Source organism: Neofelis nebulosa, chromosome 2, assembly GCF_028018385.1.
Source record: "Neofelis nebulosa isolate mNeoNeb1 chromosome 2, mNeoNeb1.pri, whole genome shotgun sequence".
Lineage (NCBI taxonomy): Eukaryota > Metazoa > Chordata > Mammalia > Carnivora > Felidae > Neofelis > Neofelis nebulosa.
Genome location: NC_080783.1, coordinates 142,642,701 through 142,669,075, shown reverse-complemented (window position 1 = coordinate 142,669,075; position 26,375 = coordinate 142,642,701). Strand labels below are relative to the sequence as shown.

Genomic DNA, 26,375 nt, shown 5'->3' with positions numbered 1-26,375 from the left:
TTTAGAGAAAGAAATAGATATAAAGTTACTATAAGAATTGCTTTTTAATGGAAGAGTCGGCACTTGAACTGTGGGTAGTGTATGGAGTAATGGGCAAAAAGGAAGGGCAGTAGAAGGAACAGCATAGCCCTGCTCCCCTTGAGAAAGTATATCCACTAACCTGTCTTAATTAAGGTCTAGCAAGAATCTTGTACCTGGTCATTTCTCAATAAATGTTGATTGAGTGACCAGAAAGGGTAGTTGGCAGAAATTTATGTTATGAAGAAGGAGCAAGAGAAGAGAACCAGTGTTGGGGGAGTGCTAAATATATACCACATATTTTAGTCTTCGTAGCAAGTTGGTATTAATGAGGATTTTTTTCTGTAACAAATAGAATTTTGACTTGAATTTTAAAAATAAAAGGATTTTAGGGTTCTTTAATCAGAAATTCAGAAGTACATTTATATTTCAGTATGGCTGGTTACAAGGTTACAAATGTAGTTAGGTCCCTTCTCTCTCATTCTTCTCATCCTTTAGCAAGTGATTGGTAGGGTGGCGTTAATGACAAAACTAAGGTGTGACTTAACAGATAACTTTTGAGTAAAAGGCAAAATGTACAATGAACAGAAATAGGGAATAAAAGAGAAGGGTTTTAAACAGGAGGAGTTTATAAGAGATAAAGTATTCTGTTTGAAAATAATGAGTTTAAGGTGTCAGAAGAACATTTGGATAGTGGTATGTACTTCCAAAGACAATATATAGTATAGTTATGTGAGTTTTAAAGTTTTAGGGGAAATAGAACTTTATATTTATAAAGTTTCTTTTTGTATTTAATATTGTTTGTGAGATCTTTCTCCATTGTTCAGTTAACATTCCCAACTGTCTTCAGTATATTTTATCTTTTCCCCTGTTGGATGCATGAAAGCCTTTCTACCTCTTACTCTTTTACATAGATGCCTTTTCCCCTGTTTCAAAGATCAACTTTTTGTAGATATCCTGTAAAGCAAAAAGCCTTTTTCTCTGAAACTTCTTAGAATTTCTACTTGAGAATAACCTCTTCCTGTATTCCTATTCTAAGAAAGTTAGATCTTTCTTATCAACTAACTTGTCCTCAGATGAATTTCAGTGGGTTGAAGTTGTGGAATGAAAACACTTCATGAATATTACAAACTAATAAAATGTTAATTTGATTATAAATTCGTATTTTATTGGGATTAAAATATTTAAGGCTTATTACTAATCCACCAGAAGAAATTATTCACTTTAACCTTTAATTATTATCTGTAGAATTATTTCCTTTAAATTTTTGTTGGTTGTTTCCTTGAGTAAGTTTTTAACAGCTAACATTATTAAAAATAAATGAAATGATTTTAAAAACATGTTTCTTACGTGTAGGACTCTCAAATGGTAGTGGACTCCTTTAAGTCTGGATTTGAACCTCCAGGAGATTTTCCATTTGAAGATTACAGTCAACATATTTATAGAACCATTTCTGATGGGACTATCAGTGCATCCAAACAGGAAAGTGGGAAGATGGATGCCAAAACCACAGTAGGAAAGGCCAAGGGCAAGTTGTGGCTCTTTGGAAAGAAGCCAAAGGTAAAAGTCATGAAATTCCTCTATGCTAATAGTTTTATTTTAGTGTGTCATTTAAATCAATGTAGGTGTTGAGTGGATAATGGCTTACTATTAATAGAGAATAAGTATTTTTATCTGAATGATTCAGTTAACTTTTCACTTATTAGAAACATAGTTTTGTATCTTAATAGTAAAAGTTATTTCTGGAGTTAAATAACATTTGACCACCACTTAATGAGTAAAAATGTTAAATAGTTGTTAATACCTCTTGAATTATATGCTTTTGAAATTTCACTTGTATGTAGTTTCAATCAGAATTTCTAAGGAAACGTTGTGATCTAACTATAAGACAACCAAAATTGCAGTTCTCTATTAGAATGAATGATTGACTATAGCAATAATAAATGTCACATTAGGTCTTATAGATCGTACTAATGAAGTTATTTTTATCATCCATGTGAATGTTTAATGGGAGGGGCCCAATGTTTGTGGTTATTTGAAGTTTAAAAATCTCCAGTTTACTAAGAGAATCTCTCTTAACTTCTTGTTGGAACCCATTTTTTGATGTGCTGTATATGTTAGATAAATCTAGTTCAGCAGCATGAGCAAATGGAATAGATGAGTGCTTAATCCTACCAATGTAGTGCTTACAATAGTGTCTATCTAGTATGGGAATAGATATGTACTTTTAATCTGATGTGCTCTATTTATTAAAGTATAGGTGACTTTAATTCATTTTTCTGATCTAGACATAAGAATGCAGATAAATTTAACTCATAATATACCTATTAATCTCTTCAGAAGTACACTTATAATTAACTCAAGCATTATTCATGCTTTTAATATTTTCCAGGTGAGAAGTTGAGAGGTGAGACTTTTTTTTTTTAAGTCAAATCAGGGTAGATAGGAAAGCTTAGAAAAACCAGGACTGCTGAAGTTTTTTTTTTTTTTTAAATGAGGTGCAATGAAGATGAAATAGAAACAGTCTGAGAGAAAAACCACAAATGTAATGAAAACTTTTTGCCTATTTGTGATAATAATTAGTTGCAGTTTTAATATATATTATCTATTTAGATAACTTTACCTGTAGCTGTTGCCTTTATCTCTGACAAGTGCAGGTTAAGTATAACCAGTTAGGTAGTGCTAATGTCCTAGAAATTAGAAGAGAATTTTTTTTATGTAGGTCATATTGCTTTCTCTGACATTATAATTTGTGTACTCTATATTTTTAATGTCATTTTGTAAAAAGTGATCAAGTGAAATGGTACATTTCTTAAAGTAAATTTGACTTCTTAAAATGACCGTTTTGGCAAAACTATGTTAATATTCTTATAACATTTTTATAGAAAACTTTGAGATTTATTATGTGAAAAGTATGTTGCCAAAAATAGAATTTTCATTTAGGAGAAAACTATGCACATTTGGCTTATTGATTCCTTTCTTTATTTCCATATTAGCCACAGTCCCCACCCTTAACCCCTACTAGTTTATTCACATCCAGTACTCCTAATGGGTCCCAGTTTCTCACATTCTCCATTGAGCCCGTGCATTATTGTATGAATGAAATAAAAACAGGGAAGCCCAGAATTCCTTCTTTCAGAAGTCTCAAAAGAGGGGTAAGTTTAATAATGGGTTAAAATGCATGATGGCCTATTGTGTGTGTAGTGTGGCTTTTAATACTCTCCACCCTCATTATAAGGCTCTCTCCTGTAAATATGTAGTTTAAAAAGACCACAGAATTAAGTATAGCTGCCCTCAAGTTAAAAATAACTCCTCTTTATAACATTTGAAATGCGCAACCATAAAAGAATGGTATTATAAAGAGGGTGCTGGGTACAATCATATTAGCTATTTTTTTGTTTATGTGAAATCATATGTCCACCATTGTCTTGTAATGTATTTACATTTTTAAGACTTTCAGTAATTTGTCACTGCAGTTAACTCATGCAATACTTTGTCACTAATGATGACTTCTGCCAATTTATAAAGTATTTTGTTGTCGATAAAAAAATCAAATTCAATTTTTAATTTCCCTACTTTTAGAAGTATAAAACACAGTTTCCAGTAGTTAAATAAGAAATTAAAGATAGGCATGTTAAATATCAAGATTCTAGATCATATTAAGATAATACATTAGAAGATATTTTGTAAATTATTTGCCTATAAAATACTAGATATTACTAAGTAATGTTTACATGGCATTTGTGTTCTTGAGCTTAAAAAAAAAAATATTTTTTTACCAAAATATTTTTTTTAATTGCCCAGTCTTTGGTATTTACTCAAAACTAAAGTTATTCTGTAAATGAAAAATTTTAGAATTGTAAAAATCAAATATCAAGCTATTTTTTAGCAACACCTATTATACTACTGATAAATAGTAGTGTTATTCCATTATGTTAGTGAAACTAATTTCTCTTGTTTATATTTGATTTTAAGGATGTGCTTGTAATATTCATAGCTCATAGTTTAGATATATTTATGAAATTTGAACATTTGTTTGGACATATGAAAAACATAGGTGTGATAGCCCACAGATGAGAACTCAATCTATCAGTGCCATTAAAAAATCTAATCATTAACAGTGATATACTATAGTTGGGCTTACTCTTGTTCTTGCCATTCTTCCCCCACCTTCCCTCTTCCTCACTTCCTCTCTGCCTTCCTGCTTGCGTTCTTTTTTGATTCTTTTCTTCTCTGTCTAGTTGAGTTTCTCTTTTGGCCACATGTAGAGTTGAGTTTCTCTTTTGGCCACATGTAGAACAAGATATATTCATTTAGGGCAAGATGACATTATTTGCATTTTCATTAAAACACTATGACAACCTGAAGTGATGTCAGTAATGCAGTAGACATGTTCTAGTATATGATGTCCCTTTTTGGACTTCCTTTTTTCCTATACTGTCATGAACATTTTTACATCTATCTTACCTACTTCTGTGTTGAATGATGATATAGGTAATTAATGATATTCTGAAAAGCTAGTAGGAATGAGTCTGTATTATACAGTACAGGTAACCTGTATTCATTTTTAAAAGCCCTTAACACTTGTTGGAAACACTTAAGAAATCATTAGGGATTTTCTTTTGCCTGACTTAGGAGGGCAGAATTCCCATCTTTCTTCTCTATGATGATTTAGATTTTATTAAATATTCTGCTGTTATGAAAAATGACTGTTTAGCAGCTATATTTTTGTAATTGTTTCTGTATCTTACACATTGAGTCTACCAGATCCAGTTAGCAGTAATCTATACAGTATAGTTACAGAGATATCAAATAGTTGTGTGAAATTTAGGCAGTTAGAACTGTGAGCTTTGGAGAGAGAAGTTTAAATATGTGACCTCTTCATTTTTATTGAATAAGTTATAGGTGGAATTATAAAATCTACATTTTATAAAATTGTAGAACTTAAAAGTATCTGCTTAGTTATTATTTGTCTTATTTCCACTTACTGCTTTAGTTTTAAATATTAGAACATTGTTTTGGGGGATCCAGTTCCAGAAGGTCAAAATCCTCCTACTTTTGTTATTACCGTACCAAAGGAGAAAAAGCAATATGAAGGTAGAAAATATGACAGATAAATCGACTAGGATATTGGAGGATAGAGCAGAAAGGAAAGTTTATTACAATCTTGGCATTGACATTTTTCTTTTTTAGTGTTTATTTTTGAGACAGAGAAAGACAGCATGAGCAAGGGAGAGGCAAAGGGAGAGGGAGACAGAATCTGAAGCAGGCTCCAGGCTCTGAGCTATCAGCACAGAGGCTTGAACTCATGAACCACAAGATCATGACCTGAGCAAAGTCGGACGCTTAACTGCCATCCAGGGGCCCCGACATTTTTCATTTTGATTGGTATTTAGTTTATCAGATTCTATTTCAAAATTAACCTATGGAGATATTTTTCTTCCAGTTAAGAATTTTCTCAATATAGGAAAATCCAAAAAGAAGAACTTCTTAAAAAATAATTTATTTTTTTATTTTTATTTTCATTAAAAAAATTTTTTTTTACTGCTTTTGTTTTATTTTTGAGAGAGAGAGAAAGAGAGAGACAGACAGACTGTGAGTAGGGCAGGGGCAGAGAGAGGGAGACAGAATCCGAAGCAGACTCCAGACTTTGAGCTGTCAGTACAGAGCCTCACGTGGGGCTGGAACTCAACAAACTGTGAGATCATGACCTGAGCCAAAGTCAGACGCTTAACCGACTGAGCCACCCAGGTGCCCCTAAATGTTTTTATTTTTGAGAGAGAGAGAGTGAGCAGGGGAGGGGCAGAGAGACGTAGAAAGAGAATCCCAGGCAGGCTCTGCACTGACAGTAGAGAGCCCAATGCGGGGCTCAAACTCAAGAACCATGAGATCATGACCTGAGCAGAAGTCAGATGCTTAACCTACTGAGCCACCTAGGCTCCCCAAAAAAGAAGAGAAGCTTTAAGAAGCCAGGTTTTTGGGGGTTTTTTTTGTTTTTTTTTTTTTTAAAACATGGATTTACATGTCAGTCCATTCACTTAGAAAATAAGTCTTAAGGTATTTTGGGAGGAAATTTTTGTTTTTTGGTTGTTTTTTTTTTTTTTTTTGTAAAAGGACCTGTGCATACAAATTGGTGTAGAATAAAGCAAAACTGAGAGAGATAGAATTCTCTTATTTTTAATGTTTATTTTTGAGAGGGTGCAAGTTGGGGAGGGTTAGGGAGGGGAGAAAAGAGAATTAGAAGCGGGCTGTGCTCTGGTAGTCTGACAGCAGCAAGCCTGATTTGGGGCTCGAACTCATAAACTGTGAGATCATGACCCAAGTCAAAGTCAGACGCTCAACCAGCTAAGCCACCCAGGTGCCCCAAGTCTTAAGGATTTTTAAAGCTGATGAGTTGTACCATTCAAATCAGAAACTCTTGTTTTGAACTATGTTTGCTACATTGTTTTTTGTTAATATTATATTTTTAAAATATTTATTTTTGAGAGAGCATTAGCGGGGGAGGGGCAGAAAGAGAGAGAGAGAGAAAGAGAGAGAGAGAGAGAGAGAGAGAGAGAGAGAGAGAGAGAGAGAGAGAAAGAAAGAATGAATCCCAAGCAGGTTCTGCACTGTCCGGGGTGAGCCTGACATGGGGCTCAAACTCACGAACTGTGAGATCATAACCTGAGCTGGAATCGAGAGTCAGATGCTTTAACCAACTGAGCCACCCAGGCGACCTATTGTTTTTCCTGAATATCTGCTTTTGGCTTTCTAAAAAATTATAATTTTTCTTTTTTTTTTCTATATAAAGTTCCTAATATTTTTAAGGATCTGAGAAATGTTATATTGGACCAGTGTTTTTGAATTTGATGGTTGATACCATTAGACCTTTTCTGAGGGATGATGGTGTATAGTTTTCCTTATGTGAAATCAGGAGCTAACCATTAATGGATAATTGGTGCACACCTCAACTTAACTATTTAATATAGAAACAAATATTTTTTACTATATAACTGTTTCATTTGAGATTGTTGGGTAATCCTTTTTTTTTTGGAAGTAGATTTATCTAGCAATAACAAGTCCATATTATCTGTCTAAATTATTCATGGTCTGAAAGACTTCATAGTCATATTTGTAAGCTTTTTATTTATTCAGAATACAGTTATCAGTATTTTCCTATCTTTAAAAGAAATCTAATAATTTTAATAATTTATATTTATATTATATTTAAAATCTAATCATTTTAATTGCCTAATTTCCTTTTTAGTTCCCTTGTGTATTTATTAAGGTATGGGGGTATGTGAAATTTTCTAGTTATAGGTACATGATAATTGTATATGAGAGGAAGATATTTATGTATTGAACATGACTTACTTAAAAGAAAACTTGAATATTTTTCTAATATTTTACAAAGAACTTGAGTTTTTTGTATCCCTAAATCTAAGGTTAGTGTACCATAAATTAATTTTATAATTGATATAAAACTAGACTAAAACCTGAACCATTCGATATTTCAGTTATAATTATCTTAATGTTTTCTCTGAAGCATATTAATACATAAACTGGAAAAATAATTTTTATTTCACTTAGAAATTTAGCTGGGGAAAATTATAAAAGATAAATTCAAATATTCTACATATTTTGTTTCTTGTGCTCTATATAATTTTGTCTTAATAATATTAAAGAAGACCATGAATATCTTTTTAAAACTTAAACTTGTTAACCTTTTTACCAGGAATTTTGTGATCCTAAAATAAGTTGTGCTTTTTGTTCCCTGAAACTACTGACAGTCTAAAGAATGTTAAGCTTAATTGGAAAGCTACTGGATAGCAAATGTCATCTTTCTTATCATCATAACCATTAATATATACAGCCAATTCATTGGAGATAAGGGGTAGATATTTTTGTCAGTTATTTATTAAAGTTCATATTTTTTATGTGAAATTCTTCTACCTGACATCCCCCTTCTTTAAACATCGTGATTTAGAAAACAGGGAAAAATAAAAATTTTAGAGGTTGCAAGCCATGAATGAATGAAGATTAATTGAAGATTAGCTTTGTAAAGCCAAATTGCATATTACGGGTCACAAGGAGTGTGTGTGTGTGTGTGTGTGTGTGTGTGTGTGCGTGCGTGTGTGCATGGACACGTGTGCACACGTGTGTTTACTTGGTATGTTTGGTAGATGCATTGCCAGTTGCAGAGCCCTGCTAACCCACCTCATGTGGGACGGACACACACAGACACACACACACACCATTAGTGTATATATGTGTGGTACATACCGCACGAGTAGTATATATACTGTATGAAAGCACTCTGGCTATATCCTTTTATATTTTCAGAAAGAAAAATTTTATCTAGTTTTCTTTCTAAAAATTGACGTTATATTTTTAGTGTTGCTTATTGAGCATATGGATTTCAGAAAAACTGAAAAGTAGACACTCCGTTTTCAAAGCACCATTCAACCCATGTATTTGTGTCTGTTAAGAAATATGTATGGGAAACTTGAATCTGGGTGACTCATTGTTTTGATAATGGGTTTCTAATGTGTCTGTACATTTTTTAAAAAAACCTTATAACTAAGGTAGAAATGTTACCCTTGACATATTTAAATTCAAAAAGTGTTTTGAACTATAGCAGTTCCTGTGATGCCAGTTTGTTTAATGCATTGGGAAGAGTTTTTCATTTTTTAATACTTCATAGAAGAGTTTTTCAAGTGGCTAATATTGGATCTTTATATTTAGCTCTTCAAATATTAGTATTTTGAGAATGAAGAACTATAAGTAAAATCCACTTACGGAGAATTTCTATTTACTTTTAAGTTTTTGTTGCATTTAGAAAATATCTGCCCATTATCATCAGTGTATTTTTTTTTTTTTGCAAGTAATTTACTTTCCCCAAAATGTGCTTAAAATTGTTTTTCTGGCATAATTGTTTGGATTGTGAAATGTTCATGATTTATTTTAATATTGTAAAAAAAAAAGTATAAGTTATTGCATCTTCTGTATTGATTTCATGTGAATAATTTACCATTTCTTTCTGTTTTCCATTGAACTATTCAGTGGTCGGTGAAGATGGTAAGCCTTATGTGCTGATCTATATACTGTGCCAACATTAAATAATCTCAAAACTTTTTTTTTTTTTTTTTAAGTTTATTCTGAGAGAGAGAGAGAGCGAGCGAGCAAGCGAGCATGAGCTGGGGAGGGGCAGATAGGGAGACAGAGGATTCCAAGCAGGCTCTATGCTGTCAGCACAGAGCCTTGTGTGGGGCTCAAACTCCCAAACCACAAGATCATGACCTGAGCTGAAATCAAGAGTCAGACACTTCACACCCAGGTGCCACTCAAAACATTGTGGTTTTTTTTTTTTTTTTTTTTTTAATTCAGACTAAGTAGTAAGGTACAACCTTACATTTTCACCTTGTATGTGTCTTTTCTTGTTATAATTTGATCCATAGTCCAACATATGCCAGTATTTCTTGATGTCATAAAATTCTAAAATAATATGGTTAACTTTAATCAACGTATTAAGTTCCTAAATGTTACTGAGTGGAGTCCTTGTCATGTTACAGAGCATAAAATTATAGTTAATCATTAAGTTACATGGTAGAACAAAAGTTCATATTTTTACACAAGGAAAATTAAAAATGATTTTTAATGTCTTTTAAAAAGATTGTATACATGTTATTTGTAGTTTATCACAAGAATCATTAGATTTTCAAAATAGTAAGAAAGAAAATTTCCTACTAATTTCATTAGAGAGTCAGTACTTTCTTCTGTAGTACTGAATGGGAATAAAAGCACACATAATCTAAATATAGTATGTGCTTGCGCAGTTGTGGGTGAGTGTGTGTGTGTGTGTTTGAGTGAGGTGGTCCTTTATGCATTTCAATCACATTAATGGAACTGCATTGTGAAGACCTAACCCCCAAATCATTGGGGGTTGCATAGTTTCTTATTTTTAGAAAGTAGACCACTCTCTTCAGACCAGTTTCTTTCAGACTTTCAGTTTAGCCTTTTTAAAATGTATTCCCTTGTAGTAGAAGTTGTCAATAAATACCTCACAGGTCTTTATATCCATTGGAAATAGTGTTTAGCTCTCAAATTCTATAAAAGAATAGGTTATGTCAAAATGGGATATTAGAAATGCTTTCATACCTACTGTTACTAAATTTGAGAACAAGGTTTGATTAGGGGTAAGTGGGAAGCAGGCAGGTTTACTTACAGGTAATTGTGAGTTTATTGTAATACCAAAAAATACCCACATTGAAATATATTTCTTTACTTCACTAGATAGTTTTTCAAAATTTTAAGAAATATTTAAAAATATATAGATTAAAAGTTTTATCTTTGGCACATATATAATACTTTTCAAAACCTACATCTGAAGTTAGATTAAAACCGACAACTTACATTAATAATTGACCACTAAATTTAAAGGCACCTTGCATAGGAAATTCTGCCATTCATTTATTTATTGCCATTCAACCAATCAGATTTGGTTGATTGACATTTTATTATTTCTGCTACTTGGTAGATTAAAAAACCAAAGCCACTTAGACAAGATGCCCTATTTTTTAAGGTGAGCTTGTTGAATATCCATAATGTATAGGCCACTTGGGGAAAATTCTGGAGATTCTGTTATTAATGAAATGTTAACCTTTGATCATGGTTCTATCCTAAGAGTGAGTTTTCTCTTTTTTTAAAAGTCAGGGAAACATTCTTAAAGATGGTGAAATAAAGCTACTAAGTATGTTATAGGCATAAATGGCCCAGAGAGCAAGGATGAGTTTCATTTCAACAATACTTTAAAAATTGAACTGGCATATTCTTCAAATCACCATTTAATTTTCTTTTAATTTTTTTTTTTTTTAATGTTTATTATTGAAAGAGAGCGTGAGCAGGGGAGGGGCAGAGGGAGAGGGAGACACAGAATCTGAAGCAGGCTCCAGGCTCTGAGCTGTCAGCACAGAGCCCGACGCGGGGCTCAAAGTCACAAACCGTGAGATCATGACCTGAGCCGAAGTCGGACGCTTAACCGACTGAGCCACTCAGGCACCCCTCATATCGCCATTTTAAAAAGAAAAATGAAGAGTGATAGGTATCATCAATTTTTGGAGTGTATCAAAACTTATGTAAATATGGGTTTATGGTAAATAGAATCAATAGTTGCTAATATTGGCTCTGTTGTGTAACCTCTAATATGAGTGACATGATTAACACTTAAGATGGGAAAGACATAATTTGAATCAGGAGTTTACAACTAAATACTAGTACTTTTTCCTAAATGATAGTTTCTTGAATATTAAAACATTAAAAATTTTCAAACATCAAGCATCTTTCCTAAAGAAGGATCACATCTTTAATCTTTGGATTTTATCTTTCTTTTGGGAAAAACTGAGGTATGTTATTGGTTGTACAAAAGGATAATTGAAAATAAACTCCTAATTAGAATAATTTCTACTTTCAGTTCACACAGTGGATAGTTTTACCTTTTGTATATTTTGGTTCTAAAGAGTGGTTTAATAAGTGTAATCATTCAGAGACTATGCAATATTAAAATATATTTCACCAGTTAGATTATCTCTGTGAGGTAAGTTGCCTACTTATTTGTATAAGCTTTTCATATTTGCAGTCTGAACATTCACAGTATTTGATTTGGGAATGTGGTGATGTTATATAAAGAACAATAATTTGTATAGGTGAGAAATGTTATGTGTTTCCATTTTGTTGTTGTTGCTGTAAGAAGGTTCATATGTATTTATTTTAACTGCCAAGACCTGAAAATGATGTGATAGTGGTCATTACCAATTTTCTTTATCTGGTTATATTTTTACCTGTTCTATTTCATGATTTCATAAACTGGAATTCAAGCTTTGTTCAATATAGTTGTTTTAATTTACATACACATATCTGTGTAGATTTCTTCTTAAAAGTTTGGGGCTAATTTTAAATTAAACTTAAAACTGATGTGTGTTTTTATTTTATAGCGGGTATATTTAAAAAAGAAAATTTCCTCAAGATGTCTTTTATAATTTAGATTCTCTTTTCAGGGCCCAGCACTGGAAGATTTCAGTCATCTGCCACCAGAACAGAGACGTAAAAAACTACAGCAACGCATCGATGAACTTAACAGAGAACTACAAAAAGAATCAGACCAAAAGTATTCTTCTATTAAGTCTTTTTTACCATTATTATTCCTTTCGGGGTATACTTTGAATGATATGTTTAAATGTGATGTATCAAAGATATAAAAATCATATATCCTAATTAAAATATCTTTTGAGGGAAAAATACACTCCTAAACTTTGCAAAATTTTATGGTTGCTGTGTGATAAATGAAAATGAAATGTTAGTTTCTTAGGTTGCAGTTTACTTATTGGATGATAATAGTCCATGTCCTCAATAATATTGCAAAACAGTTTAATGGTTCATTATCAACAGTAGTTTTCACCAACATTAACCGCCTCTTACACCTTGATACTTTCATTTTGCTTTGATACATAAATTGAGCTCAGTAGAAACCTAAGGCTATAATTATTTTGTTTGCAGCAAGTTAGCATACAGTACTTGATTACTTATAGCTTCAGATTCATTGACTCATTGCTGTAATTTTTTTTCAATTTTATAAAAAGTTTCCTTTGGTTCAGTTTTGTTTTAATGAACAGATATTTATGATGAATAAAGGGTTATTACAGTGAATTGGTGCCTTACTGTCTGCTTTTATAGTAAAGATAAAATTGGAGCTTAAACTATAGCACGATTGACAGTTTTTGGAGGGTTTTGTTTTTGTTTTTTTTGTAGCTCAGGCAGTTTCGTTCCAGATTTTTATTTTTTTTTTAATTGAAGTATAGTTGACACGCATCACATTAGTTTCAGGTGTAGAAATGATTTAAATTTTGATGTTAAGAATTATACATTAGGTATAATGGGATGCTTACTCATACATGAAACACTGTAATATAGTTAATTCTCATTATTTGTGGTAGTTATGTTTTTTTAATTTTTATTTATTTTTTTAATTTACATCCAAGTTAGCATATAGTGCAACAGTGATTTCAGAAGGAGATTCCTTAATGCCCCTTACCCACTTACCCCATCCTCCCTCTCACAACCCTTCCAGTAACCATCTGTTTGTTCTCCATATTTAAGAGTCTCTTACGTTTTATCCCCCTCCCTGTTTTTGTATTGTTTTTGCTTCCCTTCCCTTATGTTCATCTATTTTGTATCTTAAAGTCATACGAGTGAAGTCATATGATATTTGTCTTTCTCTAATTTTGCTTAGCATAACACCCTCTAGTTCCATCCATGTAGTTGAAAATGGCAAGATTTCATTCTTTTTGATTGCTGAGTAATACTCCATTGTGTGTGTGTGTGTGTGTGTGTGTGTGTGTGTGTGTGTGTGTACATATATATATATATATATATATATACACACCACATCTTTATCCATTCATCCATCAATGGACATTTGGGCTCTTTCCATACTTTGGCTATTGTTGATAGTGCTACTATAAACATTGGGATGCATGTGTCCCTTTGAGACAGCACACCTGTATCCCATGGATAAATGCCTAATAGTGCAATTACTGGGTCGTACGGTAGTTCTGTTTTTACTGTTTCCACAGTGGCTGCACCAGCTTGCATTCCCACCAACAATGCAAAAGAGATCCTCTGTCTCTGCATCCTCGCCAACATCTGTTGTTGCCTGAATTGTTCATGTTAGCCATTCTGGCAGGTGTGAGGTGGTATCTCATTGTGGTTTTGCTTTGTATTTCCCTGATGATGAGTGATGTTGAGCCTTTTTTCATATGTTGGTTGGCCATCAGAGTGTCTTCTTTGGAGAAGCATCTATTCATATGTTTTGCCCATTTCTTTATTGGATTGTTTTTTGGGTGTTGAGTTTGATAAGTTCTTTATAGATTTCAGGTACTAACCCTTTATCTGATATGTCATTTGCAAATATCTTCTCCCACTCTGTTGGTTGCCTTTTTGTTTTGCTGATTGTTTCCTTTGCTGTGCAGAAGCTTTTTATTTTGATGAGGTCACAATAGTTCATTTTTGCTTTTGTTTCCCTTGCCTCTGGAGATGTGTAGGGTAAGAAGTTGCTGCAGCTGAGGTCAAAGAGGTTTTTGTCTGCTTTCTCCCCAAGGATTTTGATGGCTTCCTGTCTTACATTTAGGTCTTTCATCCATTTTGAGTTTCTTTTTGTGTATGGTGTAACAAAGTGGTCTAGGTTCATTTTTCTGCATGTTGCTGTCCAGTTTTTCCAGCATGTGATAGTTATGTACTATAAAGTTATTGTTAGCACTGAATTCGTGAAGACTGAAATGGAAAATACAGGTTTAGGCTCCATTTAGCCTCTGGCCACAACATTTTCATCACCTGGTCAGTTATAACCTTGTTTTATGTGTGTTTCTATTTGAAGACTCATTATAATATATACTGTTGGTTTATTAACTTTGAACTCAGGGCTGATAGCACTGTAACTCATGCCTGAACAAAGTCTATCTAACCACATAACATTTTTTCCATAAGGCATCTCACAGCCTTCTTGCACTTAGAAACACTAGACAGTACTTCAGCACTACACTTAGGGGCTTATTTTAAAAAGAAAAAGCAATAAAGAGCACAGAATTAAAAAAAAAAAAAAGGCACTAGATGGACCCCGAAAAGGATACTTGTTCAGAGTGTCTAAAACTTAGGAAAGAAAGAAGGCTGAAATTACTCGAATCTTCTAAAGATAGGTGATATTAAAATAGTAGAGTCAATTATATTTCAGTAAAACTAGAAAGTAGAAGGGATCGTTTTCAAAAAGACGTATAAGATGAGATGAGAAGAAACCTCTGTCATTTTATGTAACACATTTAAAGGATGAGCAGAAGTTGAGAAAGAGCCACTGAAGGACATTATGAGACAGTAGAGGTGAGAAGAAAGGAAAAGAAAATGTAACTTCTAGGAAATTAAGAAGGAAAAGAGTTGTTAGCCAGTAATGTCAGATATTAGAGGAAGTCACAGTGCTGATTGAGGCATACATAACCTACAGTGGTGTGATTAGAGAAATGAGGAGGAGATGAATGAGCTGGGAGAGGGTCAAGTTAAAGATGTATTCCTATTTCTAGCATGGATGAGTGGGAGGCCAAAGATGCTGTGAACTAAGGAGGAATATATGTCTATGGAGGAATATAATGAATTTGATTTGGGACATGATGAGTTTAAGAATATTGAGGAATATTCTTCCAGTCCTTGATTAAACCTATATAAGTACAAAGACACATATGTGTGTGTGTGTGTGTACACACACAATATACATATATGTAATATATACTTACGTATGTTACATATATAAAATCTCATAAATGAGAAGCAAGAAATGAAAAATCTCTTTTTTTATTCCAAATGTTTTAAGACGGTCTTCATAAATTGCTCACTCTATACAATCATCTTTATGCACATTATCTTTAAACAGGTAATGTTTGACTATATTTAAAGAGATGTTATTACTCTCTTAAGATAGGCTACATGAGAGCCCCCCAAATCAAATGAAACTCTTTTATCTGGGAACATATGAAGTGAATATTTAATTCTGTGACTTCCTTCTCATTTTCAGAGAAGCACTCAACAAAATGAAAGATGTGTATGAGAAAAATCCACAAATGGGGGATCCAGGGAGTTTGCAGCCTAAATTAGCAGAGACCATGAATAACATTGACCGCCTACGAATGGAAATCCACAAGAATGAGGTAGGTTTGTTACTTTGCAGTTGTCTAAGACAAATTCATTTGTATAAACTTCATTATGATAAATTGATTTTTGCTACAATTTTATCTTCAAATATTTAATTTTAGGGTTACTATCTAAAAGAAAGGAATCATTATGGTCTATAGTCTTTAGAATTAGTCCCTCATTCAAGTTTTTCTTTTTAATTAAAACTTTATGTAAAACTAAACATTTATGCTTATCAGCTATGAAGTTGATCGTTGGTCAAACTGGAATAAAGGTTTCCATTCTCTAAGAATTACGTAATTATAAAAACTCAAAGCACATTTTAATTGTAGACTATCTTTTGAGCTTTTAAGAATACTTACTAAGCCCAGTTTTATTTATTTTTTTCCTAAGGCTTGGCTCTCTGAAGTTGAAGGCAAAACAGGTGGGAGAGGAGACAGAAGACATAGCAGTGACATAAATCATCTTGTAACACAGGGACGAGAAAGGTCACTTTTTGCATTTGTATTTTTTTCCCTCAAACTTTTTTTCACTTTTTTCTAAATTTCGTTCTAAATTTTGTTCTAAAATTCATTCTAAATTCCATACAGTTCTTTTTCTTCTTCCTTGATGTAATGGGTTTGGCTTTTAATAGCGTTAGTCTTATGAACCTAAATGATTTTGTTTCTTTACAGTAGTTACACATAAAATATGAAATTTCCCATTGCTGGTTTGTTCTAGTTTGTCATGCATCCAAAAACAAAGGTATGAACATAGAAAATTTGTGGAGCTACTGTCTGAAGGCATAGGCTCCTTAGACCTGGGAAGATTCCCTTAAGGTTTAGATGGAGTTGGATGGCTTATGCCGAAGAAAAACTTAACTGTTAAATTGCTCAAAGTTTTGTGAAGGAAAAAACAATATTTTTAGTTTGAGTCAGAGCTTCCAAAAGGCATTTTGCTAAGTTTCCATGCTTTCATACCATTTGTGAGTTTCCCCCTCTGTGTATATGTCTCTCCCCACTCTGCCCCCACTAAGAGCCAACAAATTAGAATTCTCCTTAGAGAAAATTTGAGAGATCTAGTATCAAATCTTGGTTACTACTTACAGTGTAATTTGAGCAAGTCATTTTTAATGATCTCTGAGTTCCAGTTTCCTAAAATACAGAGATTAAGATCTCTATCATACAGGGGTGCCTGGATGGCTCAGTTGGTTAAGCGTCGTCTGACTCTTGATTTTAGCTCAGGTCATGAACTCCCCTTTTGTGAGATCAGCCTTGCATCGGGCTCTGCCCTGACAGCACAGAGCATGCTTGGGATTCTCTCCTCCACTCTCCCCTTCCCATTCTCTATCTCAAAAATGCATAAACTTGAAATAGAAAAATAAAATACCTATCATATAGCGTTATTAGTAATAAATGAAGTAATGTACATAGAGCACCTCATAATAAAATACCTGGGAACAGTATGTGCTTGAGAAATGTCAGTTCTTCCTTCTCAAACTCTTACCACTTTTTGAAAGAGTACCTGTATATCAAGAGAAACCCACAAATATACTGGTTTTCTTACTAGTTAAAACCTAGATTAAAGTAATCTAATCTCTCTTGTTTGTGTTATTTAAGAACGTGGCTTTTAGGCATACTAAAAGTGCTTTTAATTTCTGATCATACAGATTTTCCATTATCTTGTTCAGTTATTTGATTCTTTAGCAAAATTATTAACATTTTTTCTCTCTTTGACTTAAAAATATTTTAAGGAAAAAGATGCCTATGGGTTTATCTGTTCTTTTGGATTTTCTGAGTTTTACTAACCTCCCTGTTAGCATGATTAATTGGAAGTTAACTTTATTAGGAGTCTTTTTGCTTTCAGTGACAATAAATATGAAAAGGGATTTTACTGGCTTGCTTTAGGGAGAGCTTGATCTAAGAGCTCAGATGATATCCACAGGACTGTTTCTCTCCACCTCACAGTTCTACCTTCCACTATATTGGCTTCATTTGAAGCCTTCATATGGTGATCTTCCAAAGCACTGGGCTCATATTTCTCCAGGTCCAAGTCCAGTGGAAAAGGAAGGGGGGAGGGAGCTTCTCTTCAGTCCTAAGGAAAAGTCTCTGTGGGTCTTTTCTATCTGACCAGGTTATAAGCCTACTCGTTAACTATTCACTCTGACCACACAAGTGCTGTGCTGAGACGGGCCCTCTGGAGCCAGGACAGAACTCCCCAGGAAGTCTGTGAACTGACCATGGGTCTGGGTGGGTCTCCTGTGGAATTTTAGGGTTCTTTTGCCAAAAGAGGAGGTGATAAATCCGGGATGATGAAAGGCAAGTATTCCCTACATTTCTCCATTTTATCTCTGGACCCAGTGGTAGACCTATTTGTTGAATGCATGCCATATGCCTAGAACACTGTAATTTTTTAGTTTCAGGAACTTCAACAAAGAAGCATTTTGTATTGCAGGCAATTTATATATATCATAAACATTTAAGAAAATGAAGGCTTAATTTGGAACTGTGTCATTGATATTTAGTTCTGTGAATTGATCCTGAGATCAACCTTCAGATAGCATAAAAAGTTTCCATCTTTGTGATACTTGATGAGATAAACTTCTATGTTTTATAGTCCTGAGGGAAGTTACACTGATGATGCAAACCAAGAAGTCCGAGGGCCACCCCAACAACATGGTCATCACAATGAGTTCGATGATGAATTTGAAGATGACGATCCCTTGCCTGCTATTGGACACTGCAAAGCTATCTACCCTTTTGATGGTATGATTTTCTTTTGTATTTGATAACATTGGTTCCTTAAAGTCTGTATACACTGAAACATGTACTTAGGTGTCCTTAGCTAAATAATACATTGTCAGAAAATTATAATTCCAGCTCATTAGTATGAATATTTTTGTTTAACTGTATTACAAATAGAGGTTTTTCTTTTATACATGACGCTGAAAGAAAATTACCGGTGTTATCAGCATCCTAGTACAGATTTTTATTTGACTGTCAACTTTGGTTGATACAGAATTTAATTTCCCCCAGAGATCTTACTAATGCTACATGTAATCACTAAATTTAAGCAGCTTGAGCAGGTGGCTCAGAACCTAGGAAGTGGAAGTCTAGTGGATGCCACCATAAGCTCTTCCTTGTAACTTGCTAACATTGAGAGACAGGTACAAGGCAAATGGCATAGCTAAATGTCCCTATTATAGCTTGACTCTGTACGTCATATTTTCTGGTGAGAAAAGGAGAGAATGTAGTAGCTTCTGACTATGCCATCCTTCCCCTGTGAGAGGTGGGGAGCAATCCCTGTGAGGGAAGGAAGACATTGTGGTTCTCTCTTGCAGATTTTTCTGCTTGTGGACTTGAAAAATCCTTTTCCTCAATTCTGAGGAGCAGAGTAACACTTTCACAAATAAATTGTTATAAAATGGCATATGACTTAAGGTCCTTCCCCACCCATCCGTTGTATTAGTTTTAAAGTTGAGTAAAGTTTTTAATTACTCCTCATTCTGAGAAAATAATACTGAATAAGGGCTTGCTATAATGTGACCTAGAGAATTTAACATGTTAAATGAAGACTGATTTGTGAAAACTGTTACTGCTAAGTGGGTTGGGAGTGGTTGGCAATGGGGAAGAAAGAGAGCCCTGAGGTTCATGAGGTTTTGAAGGAAGTTTGTGCTTTGTGGCTGTGACTATTCTGCTTTCACCGTCACCAGAGGTGAACCTGTGTTTTTGTCTGCTCTCTTTCAAAACTATATTCTTCTTTCTTCCCACCCTCTCACAGTCTTAATATTTTCCTGATTTACACGTCATGAATTTTCTAGACAGCAATGCCACTCAGATTTGGGAAAAGAGTTGGAGAAGTGAAATAGGAGTTAGAATATCCTGTAAAATCATATAATGTCATTGAGCTCAGATACTTCATCTGTTATATGGGGGTGATATTAATAATGCCAGTTTCTCATGGCCACTGTCCAGTTCCAGGGAGATAATGTTATATATGAAAGTGTTGGATAAACTACAAAAGCATCATAGAGCTGTTGCTAATAAGATCTTGTCACTGGGCTCTTGGTTCTAGGTATGTTGAAATCTAGTAGAGTTTCATGTTGTTTTGTGTTGTATTTGTAACTTTTACTCGAAATTATTACTTTAATTACACTTGTGCTGTGAAAATTCTCATTTAGGACATAATGAAGGTACCCTGGCAATGAAAGAAGGTGAAGTTCTATACATCATTGAGGAAGACAAAGGTGATGGTTGGACAAGAGCTCGGAGACAGAACGGTGAAGAAGGCTACGTTCCCACATCATACATAGATGTAACTCTAGAGAAAAACAGTAAAGGTGCAGTAACTTACATCTAAACTAACCAGGCAGCTTTGTGACATGTATGACATAGGAACAATAATGGAAAATGGAAACACATTCAATGGGTGGGAAAACATAAGAAAACTTAAAGAGCATCCAAGATACATTGTTCACTATGTGAGCTGAGTGTAGGCTCTATCTTAAAGATGTGAATAGTACCACAAGAAACCGTTCTCATGATGTTTTACCATTTGAGTGACATTGGTGTGAAGCTTAATTGATGCCTTTTGCTTTATGTCCTGCTTAAGTCTCTGTGAAAGATTTGTGCTTTTCTGCCTTATAAGTTATAGAATTTGATCTTTGGGCAGGAATCCATAGATAGAAAGCCCCCTTCACCCAACACACACTTTGCTTCTGAAAACACAGTGACTGTAGTGAATTTAAATAAGTAAAACTGCTCTGAAATGCTATAGAAAGCTGGCTCCCAAAAGAGTGGTTTAGCATAGGAGTTTGAGTTTTTGTAGCTACAGTTTTTAGGAAGGAAAGTCATAGTTGGCTTATTGAAAGAATAAGAAATACAGTCATTTTCATTTTCCTCCCTATTCTTTGCTTTGGTTTCCTAAAGGAAGAAAACAAGCACCTCAAACATAAATCTATTTCAGTAGTAGGCTAATCAAGAGACCTGCAAAATAAGCCCACCTGGTCCAGCTCTTGAGTGGTTTTAAAATGGTTTTCTTCTGAGACCTGAAAATATTTTCATCTAGTATACTACAAATTTTTAATAATGTATAAGCTTCCTTCCAAATTAATGCTTGTATTTTTCATCTTGAATATGTCTTTGGGGAAATACCGTTTTGGTGATTGTTTAGCATTTAGCAGTTATACGTAGGAAAATAGATTCTAAGTACACTGAGAGGAAATCTTGAAGGCAAGTCCTGGCAAATTTTACTTTGAAAACTTTTGACTGACTGGGTTGAATGACTGTATCTTTATCACCATTTAGGGCATTTCCTCATTTTGGCTAAATCATCAATTCAAGATTATTTTTTCCCATTAATTTCAACAAGCATTTGTTGGAAATACTGTACCATAAAGGATTGTGCAGTGCTGGTCATGTGGGGAAGTAAAGTGAGGAAGCACTTAAGAGACTGGTCCTTTAATTTTGTTCATGTCCCAGATTTTTCTGGTGTTCTCACATAGCTGACTGTAAAATAATTTTAGGACAGACACTTTGGGGACAGACACTTTAAACTGAACACCCCTTTTGGTCTTACCAAAGGTCTTCAGTAATTGTTCTTTTCTTTTTCCTCCTGGACTACAGGTTCCTGAAGAGGGTTTCTGAGGAAATGGGCAAGATGTTGAAGGAGGTTACATGCAGCTGCTTTTAGGGGGAGGGTATTAGAGTTGTCAGGCTCAAACAGAGAGTGAGAGAAGCAAGTTGCATGAGTGCATGCAGACGTTTTTTGTTTTTTTTTTTTTTTTTTAAACTAACTTCATTATCATTTCCATACATTGTTTTAAAAAAATCACTGTAATACCAATCCTTAAATTGGTCATTCACAATTATTCACATAAAGGGAACAAGCCGAAAATGGCTAACCTTTTTTTTCCATTTCTTTTACTGATGTCTAAATCAGAAAGAATGCAGAGCTCTCATTGAATTTGTCTTCTCTTTGGCTGTCCCAACAGGACTGTCTATCCCAGCTCTGTTCTAATTGGCTTTTAGACCCGTCGTCTGTTAGAACCCTCGCCATTTGTCAGTGTCTGCCTGCGCCACCTCTGTGCTTGCTTAACATCCTGTTGCATGTCTAGAGTGATTGGGCTAGATTTTTCAGGCATGTCTTTATAATCCCTTGTTCTCGTCAAAGCCTTTGTTTTGTTTTACATTTGTAGTGCAAGTCACTTTGTCAGACATCTCCAGCACTAATGTTTCCATCCTAGTATTCGTGTACGCTGCTATAACTTCCCCACTACAAACATTCCAGTTTGGGCATGATGAAGAAGTAGTTTGTGGACCTGAAGTGTCTGTGATAAGAAAAAGAAAACATCTCTGCTCTAGCCTACAGCCCGGTTGAAAGAACTCTGAAACATGATCCATCTTCACCTCAGTCTGGGAAGAATCTATAGTCAGCACTGAAATCCTGGCATAATAAACACACAAGATCCTCACCACCTCAAGACACAGGACTGTTGTCAGAAGTCAGCTGCTTCCATTCAAATGCTGCCTTAAACTAGAGTGCCTAAACCTGTCAATTGCCAACACTACCACTACAGTATCCCACAAAGGGCTTTATGTGTCAGCTCCGTGCGACCTCCTTTAACTTGGCAGCGCTGCCGCGGGTGCCGATGTAGCCTTGGTAGGTGGCTTTTAGAGCTCTACCATGTGTGATGGTGCATCTTCAAATTTATGCATCAGACTAAAGACATGTCCAAGTCCATTTTACTTTACTCAGTGTTTTTAGGAGAAGTTTTATGGACTCCCCTCCCGCCCCCGCCTCCCCATTGTGTTTTAATTTGGGGTGACCATGTTCTTATTAAAATGGTAGTCTGTTTCCAAGTGATGCTTTTGTTTCAACCAGATAAAATTTAGTGAAACTTTGTAATGATCTATGTGCACTTTTACTTGTACAATGGAAATTCCTGTATGTTTATACTTGTAAATACAATTGTTGTTAGTGCGCCTGTTGCTCATGTTGTCCTGCCTCGCATTTGTGATTCTGTTAATGACTTGTATCTTAACTAATTTCTTAGTAGTGTTTAATAGGGAGATGGGCATGGGTGGGGGGATATTTGTACCACAGAAGCTTCATTAATTTTGTTCTTTACTGTTTTGAGGGAAGAAAGAACGTGAAATGGGTCTGTGTATTATTGGATTTTAAGCAATATTTTAGAAGCTGTGTGACTGCTTTAATAATTCTTTCCCAGTGTTATTTGAATCCTACTAGCAGTTATACTAAAGCTGAATGACAATTGTGTGAAAGTTAATGCCTTCATAAGATCAAGTGCACCCCTGTTACACAGCTGACATATAGCGTATTACCCTTGAGGCTAGTAAACTATGAAGTTTAGATTTTGAATCTCTTTACAGGGTTATTTATATAATGTGACATTATTCAATACTGACAGACTACATAAAGTAGTTTTAAAATCTAGTGCTATTTTTATTTTAAAGGTTAGCAATGAGGAGGAAATGTGATCTGGCTGTGTTTGTCCTCTGTACAAAGCCTGAAGTGCTTGTGTTTTTTTGGCTGACGGCCACAGAGGGCAAAGTTTAAGGCTTTCTTGTAAGGACTAACTGTTCTTTTCAGGCTACTGTTTGTTTTTCTCAAAGCAGGATTTGCTTCCGTAGGAGGCAAGGTCCTTCACGTGGCTTAGTGCAACCTGTACGTGGGTTATTACAATAGGACAGACATTTGTACTTGCACAGTTTAAATCATTCTTAAATCATTCTTAAATTTTGAACATGTGAATTGTCCAAAAGAAATCTTTAATTTTTCAGTAATTTTTACTCTTTTTGTGCACATGTTGATTTCTTAATGGTAAATGCTTTGTTTAAGATAGTGTTCTCTGTTGAGAATATTTTCATGGAATAAAACAATCTTTTCATGGTCAGTTAAGGTGTATAGTGTGTTATCTATCTCTTACTCCTACGTGAACTAAAGAGATGTCATGATTTTGTTCTTGGGTGTGCTAAATGCCTGATGATACAAAGTAGATGACAAGTTCTATAAGTGGAAGCATCTGTGTGGAGTGACTTTTTTTGCAAAGCAGTTTTGGAAATTTTATTTTAGTTTCTTTCAAGCTTTCCTAAAGGGGGGGGAAGCTGTTTCTTTAGAGTAAATTTAAATTGAGTGTGGTAATTTGAACTTTTTATCTTTATTCTACTGTAGCTGTGTTGCACAAACTTTCCTTTTAAACCGTCTTCTCCTCTGCGTCCATAAGAAGTGACCCTACGCCACATACCTCAGTCTGCCCACAGGCTGGACAGCATTTACTGTGCTTCTGCTTGAATTCCTGGTCTTCCTGGCATTTCAAAACATGGGAAGGTATCGTTTGCTACAGTTAGTGTCACATCTGTTGTTTTAGGTAATCTTAATTGCAGAAGATTCAGCTTTTTAAAGGGGCAAATATGAAGCTATGACTGTTAACTTCTAGAAACCCCAAAAGAGAATAAAACTCAGGGTTAATCCTGAACAAGGAGGGGTCTCTGTTGTTGTGATTAATAGAGATCTATGCCAAGCTTGGAAGTGGCAGGAAAACAGTGTCAGTAACAAAAACTCAAAACAATGAAAAGGGCTTTTGCTATCTGAACTGAGATCAGGGAAGTCAAATCCAACTTGCTAGGGAAAGATAACATCCCTGTAACAATCTCAAGAGGAAAATGATCTCCAGACTTGTTGAAAAGGATAGATTTTCTTTGTGAGAAGCTATTAGTTTAGACAAAAAAATCTAAAGAAACACCAAACCTATTTCAATGAGCTCATCATATACCTGGGGTCAAATGCATTCCTGAGTATAGTTACTGTGAGTAAGAAACTACAGAAAATAGAAGAGGTGCCAAAAGATTAGAGATGGAAAAATACAGGTGAGGAGTAAGTTCTGAAAAGTTTTACAACTCTTAAAAGTACTTGACAATTTTGTCAGCATTTAAGAGAAAATGTGATGGACAACTGACCTAGATCCTAAGCTGAGAACAGGCCACATCAAATTAACCTCATTCCTTTCTTTAGATACAACTGGGAAACTCAACAGACATAAATGTCTTGACTCCAGCACAGTTTCAGCATTTGACAGAATTTCTTACTCATTCTTGTAAGGTGGTGATAGCATTATTGTAGAAAATGGGAGCTCACAATAAAGCTGACTTGGTAAACCCAGAATATCAACCCTGAGGAAAACTTCTTGTGGAAGATATGTATGAACCATACATAATAAATGTAAATCTGCCACCCAACTTAAATAGAAAATTCCTCTTCCTCTCCTTCAAGGATAACCACTATCCTGAATTTCTTTGTTTTTCTTAGTTTTACCACAAGGGTATTTTTTCCAAAACGTGATTAGCTTTCCATGTTTTTGCATAAAGTATAACAAATATAAATTCCAGTACATGGAGGTTTATCTCAAAAACCACACGTGATACTTTGTGATGCATTTCTGGTTTGAGCACTGGGGACAAAGCTGAAGGACTTACAGTAGATTTACTATTATTTCAAGTGTTGGGGAATCTTATCTGATTTTGTAAGCCCTTGAGTGGGAAGAGGAACCTGGGCAACCAATCTAAAGAGGATCTCGTCTGTTCATCCTCCCAGAGAAATGCCTCATCCTGCTGAAGGGCAACATGTGTCTAAGCTCTGGTAGCAGCTGGGAAGATTGGAAGGGAGTGTGGCAGGCAGGCACAGGTGTTTAGGGACATAGCCCCTTGTGGTGCAGTAATGGCCCTTTAGTTTTTGTTGTTTTTTTTTTTTTTAACATTTTGGCAACTTGTTCTGTGGTGGAGAGTGGCCTGTCGTGTGCACTGAAGAGGCATGAGGCTAGTGACTCTTCCACGATTCTCCTACCCAGAAGAGTATGCTCTAAAGCAAGTGATAACACAACTGCTCTTTTCTTCCCTCTCTTCCCTTGGCTGATCTGCAGACAGGAGTATCATGTTGTTTGCCCTCCCCATCTCTACAAGTTCACCCTTCTTGACCTAACCAAGCTGCTCATCCAACCAGTCATTGTTTCTTGGTTGGCCAATGCAGGGGCTGGGGGCAGTTTTGGGTATGAAATGAGACAGAAACACAAGTTTCCAGTTCCGGCAACCAAGATCATCAGTCCCCACCCAATTAGCCCCGTCTTCTCACCCTTTATCTCTAGTTGGGAGCACCTGCCACTAGCTCTTGGCATATAGCCAGCACCCAGGTGGTACTATCCTGTCTGTTAAGATGGGGATCAGCTGCATGTCCCTTCTCTTCAGGTGCCAAACAGCATATTCGTTAATGACTACCAATTGAATGGGGTAAGTCCTTGGAAGAGTTTGCATCCGCGTATGAGGGTATCATTTAGCTGGTGGGAGCCATGTCAAAAAAATTCTACCAACCCACCTGTTGAAACAAGTGATTTGGAAATTATTAGTGATTGCTGAATGATTTGTGCTACTTTCATCACTTGATAAAGTTTTATTGTGTAGTTGGTTTATTTAAATAATACAAGGGTTGGGTCCCCTGGGTGGCTCAATAGGTTACACATCCGACTTCGGCTCAGGTCACGATCTTATGGTTGGGGAGTTTGAGCCCCATGTCAGGCTCTGCTGACATTTCGGGGCCTGGAGCCTGCTTCAGATCTTGTGTCTCCCTCTTTCACTGACCCTCCCCTGCTTGCGCTCTGTCTC

General features: G+C 35.0%; 1 protein-coding gene across 5 annotated transcripts in view; it reads left to right on the top strand.

Moving 5' to 3' along the window:
- Positions 1-24,013, top strand: part of FNBP1L (formin binding protein 1 like) — a 122,769-nt gene extending 98,756 nt beyond the window's left edge. For 2 of the 5 annotated variants that reach the window (XM_058716527.1, XM_058716523.1), the window contains 9 exons: positions 1,375-1,578; positions 3,015-3,173; positions 9,061-9,075; positions 12,051-12,160; positions 15,608-15,740; positions 16,117-16,211; positions 18,319-18,467; positions 19,883-20,041; positions 23,896-24,013. In XM_058716527.1, the coding sequence (XP_058572510.1) occupies positions 1,375-1,578; positions 3,015-3,173; positions 9,061-9,075; positions 12,051-12,160; positions 15,608-15,740; positions 16,117-16,211; positions 18,319-18,467; positions 19,883-20,041; positions 23,896-23,921 (1,050 nt within the window). In that variant the 3' untranslated portion in view covers positions 23,922-24,013. Of the gene's footprint in view, positions 1-1,374; positions 1,579-3,014; positions 3,174-9,060; positions 9,076-12,050; positions 12,161-15,607; positions 15,741-16,116; positions 16,212-18,318; positions 18,468-19,882; positions 23,618-23,895 lie in introns of those variants that run through there. The other 3 variants (XM_058716525.1, XM_058716524.1, XM_058716526.1) reach the window with 3 other exon arrangements.
- The last annotated feature ends 2,362 nt before the right edge of the window (positions 24,014-26,375 follow it).